General features: G+C 48.5%; 1 protein-coding gene across 1 annotated transcript in view; it reads right to left on the bottom strand.

Moving 5' to 3' along the window:
• Positions 1 to 290: 290 nt before the first annotated feature.
• The window catches only part of susd1 (sushi domain containing 1), an 18660-nt gene continuing 9008 nt past the window's right edge, over positions 291 to 9942 (bottom strand). The window contains exons 7-11 of the mRNA XM_037680726.1: positions 1747 to 1926; positions 1461 to 1640; positions 1144 to 1323; positions 855 to 1034; positions 291 to 466 (exon numbers count right to left, since the gene is read on the bottom strand). Coding sequence (XP_037536654.1) covers positions 291 to 466; positions 855 to 1034; positions 1144 to 1323; positions 1461 to 1640; positions 1747 to 1926 — 896 coding nt within the window. The remainder of the gene's footprint in view (positions 467 to 854; positions 1035 to 1143; positions 1324 to 1460; positions 1641 to 1746; positions 1927 to 9942) is intronic.

The raw sequence follows: 9942 nt of genomic DNA, 5'->3' as shown, positions 1-9942 counted from the left end.
ATATATATATATATAGGTAATTAGGAGTTTTCACGTGTCACAAACATATAATAGAAAAATGACAACATATGAAGGCCATCGTGTGAAGGTAGTCAGAGATCTCTTTAAGCGACAGTGGCTCTTTTTGGTTTTGTCTTCATTATGGACGAGCTGTTAACTCATCAGTCCTGTCAGAGAACTCCATTTCTCCTGAGTCCATTCAAGAAGCTATTTGGTAAGATTCCTCATAAATACTAAACAAAATCCCACTCTGTCACTCTATAAATACTGTTACATTTTGAACTACTATTTCAGTGCTCACCAATGCATTTGAGTGTGGCCTCCTGCCACACTCCTGAGCTGCTACACAGAGACACATTGGTGCCCCTCCAGCTGTGAAACCCGGCTTCACAGCGATGAATCACAACACTCCTGTTGTGCCACACTACTTCAGAGTTAGCAAGGGAGGGAACTGGGCCACATTTAGCTGGAAAAAATGTCAACAGTGATTGAATGACTCTGAAATCTCAACATTCATTTCACATACAAACACAAGATTTATTTTTTTGGGTGCAGTTACAGACCAAAAATATATAACAAGAAACACGTTGTGAGAAAACTGACTCCGTACAAGTTGTACACACACAATGTATTTTCACAAACACCCACATTTATTTATCTTTGTGCTGACAGCCAGTGATCATTGCAAGCCATTGTGGAGGAAAGTAAATCACATCTTAGGTTGCCACAAACTCCAAGTCTAACATCCCAGATCACAACAGAACATGCAGTGTTAGAGAAACATACGGGTGATCATGCAATGAGAAACAGTGGAGACTGGCATTCAAGTAGATTTATAAGGAGGATTACTCTACCTTTGCAGTTTATAGATACTTCCCCCCACTCGCCTGATAATGAACACTTTGAAAAATTATTTCCACTCTGCTGGTAAAATCCATCCTCACACTCATACCGCGCAACGCTGCCATGTCGGCTGGTACGGTCCCACAGGAGGTTAGTGTTGGGGAGAATTTTGGGGGAACCGCAGTTTATTTCTGTATATAAATAATGTGATCACAGACTGGAAGAAATAAAAGAGCACCGTGCGACACATAAAGAAACAGTCTTGACTAAATTTCCTTCTTGGTCAGAAGAATCATGCACCTTCACACCATAGATCAACATCCTCCCACAGTCCTTTTTCTCCACAAACGGAGTTGCTTCTTTGGCCTCTGGTGAAATATCCTTCCTCACATTGGTAATACACGACGCTACCCACGTGGGACGCACCTTCCCATTGCATTTTAGCATGTTGTATGAAATGAGGTTCTGCGCAAAAGATTTCTGCGACAAAAAGAATGAAAATCAAGCAATGGAAACTGGATATATTTTGATAACGTGAATAAAAACGATGCCCTGTATGGTGCATGATTCTGAGGGAAACTACACTTACACATACAGTAGATGAATATTATTATCACCTTGACAGGACAAAGAGGTTTCGTCCCATTCTCCAGTGGCAGAACAAACCAAAACATTGCCCCCTCCAACGCTCACATATCCATCGTCACACATGTAAACAACCCGAGAGCCCACTGTGGAGCGCTTATCCCACAGCATGCCTGCATGAGGGATGGCTACAGGCTCTCCACAGTCAACTTCTGCACACACGGAGGTGACACCGTTCAGCAGAGTGGGAAGAATAAGTATTAGTTTGTGGAGGAGAGTATGGAAGAAGAAACCATGTTGTTTTAGGAACAATGTTACCTTTGCACAAAATGCCAGGCTTTGTCCAGTAACCGTTCTTTGTGCACATCGACTCATTGTTACCCTCGTGATGATAAAATCCTGTTTTACAGAAGTACGCCACTGTGCTTCCAGGGGTGGAGCTGCCGTTCCACACCTGCCCAGTGTTAAGCACAGCGGGCGGATCTCCACATGAGCTCTCTGTTACAGAACATTTAGCACATCAGGGTTAAAGGGCTATCTTAACTATTTTGACGTGGGGTTTTATGTAAAAGGTACGAAGAATTAATATCTGACCTGTTGTAGATTGCTTTTAGAACAACCTCGGTTTGCAGAAATAAAGTTTACGTCCGACATGCTTGATGAGCTAGTTTGAGCATGACCAAGACAAAAGTGGATTGGTAAATGGACTGTACTTATACAGCACCTTTCTATCTTATTTCAAGATACTCAAAGCGCTCATTTACCCATTCATACAGCACTCTACTAGATCTATCTAAGTGAACAAATCATTCTAAAGAGACTAATCAGTACTTTATCACATTCATACACCGATGGGACACACATCAGAGGCTATGAGGGGTTCAGTGTCTTGCCCAGGGACACTTCAGCATGTGACTGCTGGTGGATTCGAACCCCCAACTCTTGCATTGGAGGACGACCGCTCTAACCACTCAGCCACAGCCGCCATTGGTGCCATCTTAAAACAGCTCCACTCTCAACATTTGACTGGTTTAGGCTTAATGCTGTTTCACCACCGCCAGTTTGTCAATACATGCTTATTGAGAGCAACAACAGCACCATTCTACTGCAAATGTCTTAATTTCTCTACAAAATTAGCATGAAACACAAAAATAGTTGCACAGTGAAGGTTTAAATTATTGTACTTACATGAACTGTTTGGAAATTCTTAGACAAATCTGCCTTGGAAGAGAGCCTAGTGCAGGGGTCTGCTCTAGAGCCATTTCTGCCCCTTTGCTCACTACATACAACGAGATTATCACCTGGTGGCCTGTGGGTGGCCACTTTTATTAGAGGGGTGCTTTTCTGGCCAGTGGTGGTGACATTATTAAACTAAAATTATATAGTGAATTTGAACATTGTAAGAGTACCACTGCCTGCAGCTCCTCCTCCAAGATGGCCGCTAATTAATCACACCTGACGGCCATCAGACTGAGGAGGCTCTCCTGCTACAAAAGGCTGCAGTCCAGTGCTACTCTTCGCTGGAGCATATCACCTTCCATGGTAGTTGTGCTTCAAGCCTTTTAGGCTTAGACTCTCCAGTACTAACCTTGTTCTCTTGTTTCCAGTTATCCTGGTTCCTCGGCCTGTTTAAAGGACCCCTCGTGATCCTTTGTTTCCTGACTCCTCGTGTCCTGTTCTTGGTTCCTTGGACCTCCTCGTGACCTGTTCTTGGTTTGCAGACCCCCTTGGGTCCCTCCTTGGTTCAACCTCCCCTGTGCCTGGATTCCTCTTGCCTGGTGCCTCTAATCCGGCCAGTGCCTGCCCTGCCAGCCGCTGGACTCTCTCTCTGGAGCTCCCCGGAGGATTGGAACCCACCTCTGGATCAAACTGTAAGAGATTCACAGAAAACAATATTTCAGCTACTAGGAACTCTGCCTCGTCCTGACTGTCCTCCTCTACCTCCTCCAGGAGCTGCAGAGAAGCTGTACCAGAACTGTTGTCTTTTGCACTTGTAAATAAACACAGTTTCTTTTGTATTCCACCTGAGTCTGTCTCGTTCCGGGTCTCATACAAATCTGGGTTCCCCTCGGTTACGACAGAAATGCTCCAGCCAAAACAGACCCAGAATGAGACCGGGAGCGAACAGACAACCACCATCTCACAGGTGGAATGGATCTCCCGACTGGAGACCATGTTGCAACAGGTTCTGACCCAGCAACGTGCAGCCCAGTCCAACATGCAGGAACTCGGAGGTATGATTTACTCCCTCAATCAACAACTTCTACCTCCTCTTCCTCCAGATCCGACCGACCCGCCTGTCCCCAGCGTCCCTCGTGAGACGTCTGTCGCAACCTCTCATGGTCCACAGCTGCTCGTCAAACCATCTGAACTGTTCGCCGGAGATCCCGACCAATGTGGGGGTTTTCTGCTGCAGTGCAGACTCGCTTTCGAAGGAGCCCCGTCTCTACAGCACAGACTCTGCGAAGATTATTTACTTTATTAACCTTCTCAAAGGTAACGCTCTACGTTGGGCTACTTCTTTCATGCAGTCCCACGTGAACCCCCCGGCTACTTACCCCCAACTCCTGAAGGAGTTTCGACGGATCTTCGATCGCCCCCTGCAGGCTTCAAACGCAGTGAAACGTCTCCTGGGATTACGTCAAGGCCGCCGTCCTGTTTCTGAGTACGCCCTGGAGTTCCGGATCCTGGCGGCTCAAACGAGGTGGGACGAACTCGCTCTCCAAGGTGCGTTCCTAAACTCTCTCTCTGACCAGATAAAAGACCAAATCGCTGCACGAGACGAACCGGAAGGGTTTGACCAACTAATCGATATGGCCATTTCCATTGATGACCGTTTCCGGGAACGGAGGCGAGAACGGGACTACAACTCCCAGAAACCTTCCACTTCCGGGTTCGCGGCCCCTTCAGGTGAACCTCGTTATTTTAAAACAGCGAAGGAAAATCATCTTTTGAAGATGTCCCCGGGTACTAATTCTTCTTGTTTGTCTCCCCAGAACAATTTTCTCGTGCCTCCTGAGCCAGAACCCATGCAGATTGGGCGAACACGGTTGACGTTTGAAGAGCGAGAGCGCCGTAGAAACGCTAACCTTTGCATGTACTGTGGCAACCCCGGTCATTATTTACCTCTCTGCCCGTTTCGGGGAAAACGAGCGAGCCCACCAGTAAAGCGGGAGATACTGGTGGGTAACTCAGCTCTTACCTTCCCATTTAAACTCCTCTTGCCCACAGTAATTCAAATAAACAATTCTCGTGTTTCCTTATTGGCCTTGGTTGACTCGGGCGCCGAACAAAACCTTATCAGTTCGGACCTGGTCGCCAAATATTCTTTACCCACTCGCGAGATCCCTCCTATTTCTGTTTCCGGTGTAACTGGTAAAACGTTGGCGCTCGTCCAACAGAAAACCATCGAGCTTCATGTTATCATCTCTGGCAACCACCATGAGATGACTGACTTTTTTGTATTCGACTCCTCCGTTTCTCAGATAATTTTAGGCTTCCCCTGGCTAAAGACGCACAACCCAGACATTAATTGGGAGCTAGGGCGAGTTGAGAAGTGGAGCAATAAGTGCCTCAAAGACTGTCTGCGCTCCGCGATCGCCGGGCAGCCAGTCGTCACTTCTCCTAGTGAGAAAGTAGATCTCTCCGCTGTTCCCTCTGCCTACCACGACCTCACGGTGGCGTTCAGCAAACAGAGAGCCTTATCACTCCCTCCTCACCGTCCCTATGACTGTGCCATTGATTTACTCCCTGGCGCCCCCTTGCCGTCTAGCCGACTTTATAATCTCTCGGGTCCTGAGAGGGACTCCATGAAAGAATATATCAACGAGTCCCTCGACTCTGGTATTATTCGTCCCTCCACGTCCCCCGTCGGTGCAGGTTTCTTCTTTGTTTCAAAGAAAGATAAGACTTTACGTCCCTGCATCGACTATCGCGCCTTGAACAACATCACTGTCAAAAACAAATATCCACTCCCTCTAATCAACTCCCTACATGAGCAATTGCAATCCGCCACTATTTTTACCAAATTGGATTTAAGAAATGCCTACCACCTCGTTCGCATTAGAGAGGGCGACGAGTGGAAAACAGCATTTAAAACACCCCTCGGCCATTTTGAATATTTAGTTATGCCTTTTGGTTTAACAAATGCCCCCGCGGTTTTTCAGGCCCTCGTGAACGACGTATTGCGTGACTTCATCGGCGACTTTGTGTTTGTTTACCTAGACGATATCCTTATTTTTTCCCGTGACCCCGCTCTGCATGTGGAACAGGTAAGGAGGGTTCTCCAGAGAATACTGGAGAACCAGTTATTCGTTAAGGCCGAGAAGTACCAATTTAATGTCTCCTCGGTTCCCTTCCTTGGTTTCATTTTTGGGGAAGGCCACTGCAGGACCGACCCAGAAAAAACTAAAGCTGTGGTCGAATGGCCTAGACCCGAGTCCAGGAAACAATTGCAATGCTTCCTGGGCTTCGCAAACTTTTATAGACGCTTTATTAAAAATTATAGTCGAGTGGCCGCCCCTCTCTCAGCTCACCTCCACCTCCAGACCGTTTATCTGGTCGCCTGAGGCTGAGACTGCTTTCTTTAAATTAAAGACTTTATTTTCCTCTGCGCCCATCCTCTCTCACCCTGATCCACGTAGACAGTTTATCCTTGAGGTGGACGCTTCGGATACAGGGGTAGGGGCGGTGCTGTCTCAACGATCCTCGGAGGACAACAAGGCCCATCCCTGCGCTTTCTTTTCTAAACGTTTATCCCAAGCAGAGCGAAACTACGACGTGGGAAACCGTGAACTCTTGGCAGTTAAGCTGGCACTGGAGGAATGGCGGCACTGGCTGGAGGGCACGGAGACCCCGTTTTTGATTTGGACTGATCATAAAAACTTGACTTATCTGCGGGACGCTAAACGCCTGAACCCCCGCCAGGCACGTTGGTCACTGTTTTTCACCAGGTTCAACTACGTTCTCACCTTTAGGCCCGGCTCCAAAAACGTCAAGCCGGACGCACTGTCCCGCCAGTTCGCCCCCCCTGACAACACGGAGACCGAGGAAACCATCCTTCCCTCCACCTGCATCGTTGGGGCCCTCACGTGGCCCATCGAAGAGGAGATCCGAGAAGCCTGGAAGGTGGAACCAGACCCTGGTGGTGGCCCCCCTGGAACCTTGTTCGTGCCTACTGCTCTACGCCCAAAGGTACTACACTGGATTCACAATGTCAAACTCTCATGTCATCCAGGTTCCACCCGCATGATCTCCCTGGCCAGGACTCACTTCTGGTGGCCAGCCATGTCTGCGGATATTCGAGAGTTCGTTGCTGCCTGTCCCACGTGCGCCCGCAATAAGACGGGCACCCAACCCCCCTCCGGCCTCCTGCAACCTCTGCCCACCCCGAGCCGTCCGTGGTCCCATGTCTCGATGGACTTTGTTATCGGACTCCCACCCTCTGAAGGTAACACAGTCATTCTAACCATAATCGATAGCTTTTCCAAAGCGGTCCACTTCATCCCTCTGTCCAAGCTCCCCTCTGCAATGGAGACGGCGCACCTGTTGACGCAGCACGTGGTCCGACTGCACGGTATCCCCTCAGACATCGTGTCGGACCGTGGACCACAGTTCGTGTCCCAGGTTTGGCGCTCTTTTTGCAGGACACTGGGAGCCACCACCAGTCTCACCTCGGGCTACCACCCACAGTCGAATGGCCAGGCTGAACGGGCCAACCAAGAACTGGAATCCATCCTGCGCTGCATGGCAGAGAAGGACCCGTCAGCCTGGAGTCACCATTTGGCTTGGGTTGAGTACGCCCACAACACCCATCGCTCCACCGCCACCGGCCTGTCTCCTTTCGAAGCCTCCTTAGGCTACCTACCTCCTCTGTTCCCCGGCCAAGAGGTGGACTGCACGGTGCCCTCCGTGCAGCATCATTTCCGATGGTGCCGCAGGGTCTGGCGCCAGGTGCGGTCCGCACTCCTCCGCACGGCTGCCCAGATGAAGAAAGCCGCTGACCGTCAACGTTCCTCGGCCCCTCTCTACCAGGTGGGCCAAGAAGTGTGGCTGTCCACCCGGGACATTCCTCTCAAGGACACCCCCCGAAAGATGGCTCCATGCTTCATCGGCCCATTCCCCATCACCCAGCTCATCGGCCCCTCTGCGGTGAGGCTGCAGCTCCCTAGGACCATGAGGATCCACCCAACCTTCCATGTGTCCCAGGTCAAGCCAGTCCTCACCAGCCCTCTGTGTCCTCCCTCTGACCTCCCTCCTCCACCCCGCCTGATCGACAACCACCCTGCGTTCACTGTCCGATCCATCCGCGACGTGCGACGCAGGGGCCGAGGATTCCAGTACCTCGTCGATTGGGAGGGGTACGGTCCTGAGGAGAGGTCATGGATTCCCCGATCCTTCATCCTCGACCCCAGCCTCATCACCTCCTTCTTCAAGAGTCATCCCGACAAGCGTCTCAGGTCGCCTGGAGGCGATTCTTGAGGGGGGGGTACTGTAAGAGTACCACTGCCTGCAGCTCCTCTTCCAAGATGGCCGCTAATTAATCACACCTGACGGCCATCAGACTGAGGAGGCTCTCCTGCTACAAAAGGCTGCAGTCCAGTGCTACTCTTCGCTGGAGCATATCACCTTCCATGGTAGTTGTGCTTCAAGCCTTTTAGGCTTAGACTCTCCAGTACTGACCTTGTTCTCTTGTTTCCAGTTATCCTGGTTCCTCGGCCTGTTTAAAGGACCCCTCGTGATCCTTTGTTTCCTGACTCCTCGTGTCCTGTTCTTGGTTCCTTGGACCTCCTCGTGACCTGTTCTTGGTTTGCAGACCCCCTTGGGTCCCTCCTTGGTTCAACCTCCCCTGTGCCTGGATTCCTCTTGCCTGGTGCCTCTAATCTGGCCAGTGCCTGCCCTGCCAGCCGCTGGACTCTCTCTCTGGAGCTCCCCGGAGGATTGGAACCCACCTCTGGATCAAACTGTAAGAGATTCACAGAAAACAATATTTCAGCTACTAGGAACTCTGCCTCGTCCTGACTGTCCTCCTCTACCTCCTCCAGGAGCTGCAGAGAAGCTGTACCAGAACTGTTGTCTTTTGCGCTTGTAAATAAACACTGTTTCTTTTGTATTCCACCTGAGTCTGTCTCGTTCCGGGTCTCATACAAATCTGGGTTCCCCTCGGTTACGACAAACATTTATTTAGATTTTTACACTTTAGGACAACAGAAAAGACCATATCCAACAATGTTCAGTCAGGTCATCTGGATGTGTCTTTTTTTGTGCTGAGACGTTTCGCCCTCCATCCAGAAGGCTTCATCAGTCTGAGGGAACACCAAACAAACTCCAAAGTGGAAAAAAATAGTTATGTTGCTGCTAAGATAGTGTCTGGGGCACACCCTCTCCTCCAGTGATGAAGCCTTCTGGATGGAGGGTGAAACATCTCAGCACAAAAAAGAAACTGATGGAGGTGTGAAAGGTCACAGATGTTTTTCACTTATCAATGTCCAATGTATGTGAACCACATGTGGTGTTAGAGTGTTTTGTCTGGACAGAGTGGAGGCAGAGGCATGGAGCTTTCACCTCAAAAACTCAAAGCAAAGAGGCTGCAAGAGTTGTCTGACCTCGAGTCTGACTGATAACATTATAAAAAGACACTCTTATGCTCTCGGTGAGCAGACTTGGAGACCAAGAGCCATGTAAACATTTTGCCTGCTTGTATTTCAACACTGCTCCATCTTGCAAGATTAAACCTGGGATTAAGAACCTTATCTACCTCTCCTGTGTGGCATATTTATTTAAGCAGCAGAAAGGATAATATTAAATTATCCTAACAGAAACTTCCATATGACCTGACTGAACATTGTTGGATTGTATACCTGGATTATTGAGCATGGACTTTAGTGTTTTGAACCAGTTTGACATGACTGTAGATGAGGGAGAAGGCGGGCACTGGAGGAGAGGGCGTGCCCCAGAGACCATCTTAGCACCAACATAACTGTTGTTTTCCACTTTGGAGTAAGCTGTTGGAGGAGAAGCAGTTTTGTTTGGTGTTTCCTCAGACTGATGAAGTCTTCTGGATGGAAGGTGAAACGTTTCAGCACAAAAAAAGAAACGTCCAGATGACCTGACTGAACATTGTTGGATTGTATACCTGGCTTATTGAGCATGGACTTTCGAGAAAAGGCCATCTTTGTATAACGAAGGAACAAAAATGTATTACAAATGTAATTGTGACTCACTGAATTTTTACAATACAAACAAATATTTTTATTTACTTTGCCTTAAATAATGTTTTATTTTCCATTTCTTATTATCAAATTGACTCACTATATTTCTTCTGAGCAACTTGTCCTAAAATGATTCCAAACAGTTTCTGATAGATTTAGGAGAAAGATCTGCCCTTTAAGGCTCGGAGTTGGATAAATACAGCAGCTAAATCCAATCAGCTTGTTCCCCTCCTTGTATTGTGTAAGTTGTACTATTTACTCCTTGTATTGTGTAAGTTGTACCATTCACTCCTTGTATTGTGTA

Source organism: Nematolebias whitei, chromosome 8 (genome assembly GCF_014905685.2).
Source record: "Nematolebias whitei isolate Nwh7 chromosome 8, NemWhi1, whole genome shotgun sequence".
NCBI lineage: Eukaryota > Metazoa > Chordata > Actinopteri > Cyprinodontiformes > Rivulidae > Nematolebias > Nematolebias whitei.
The sequence above is the reverse complement of the archived record's forward strand: the minus strand, read 5'-3'. Positions and strand labels throughout refer to the sequence as shown.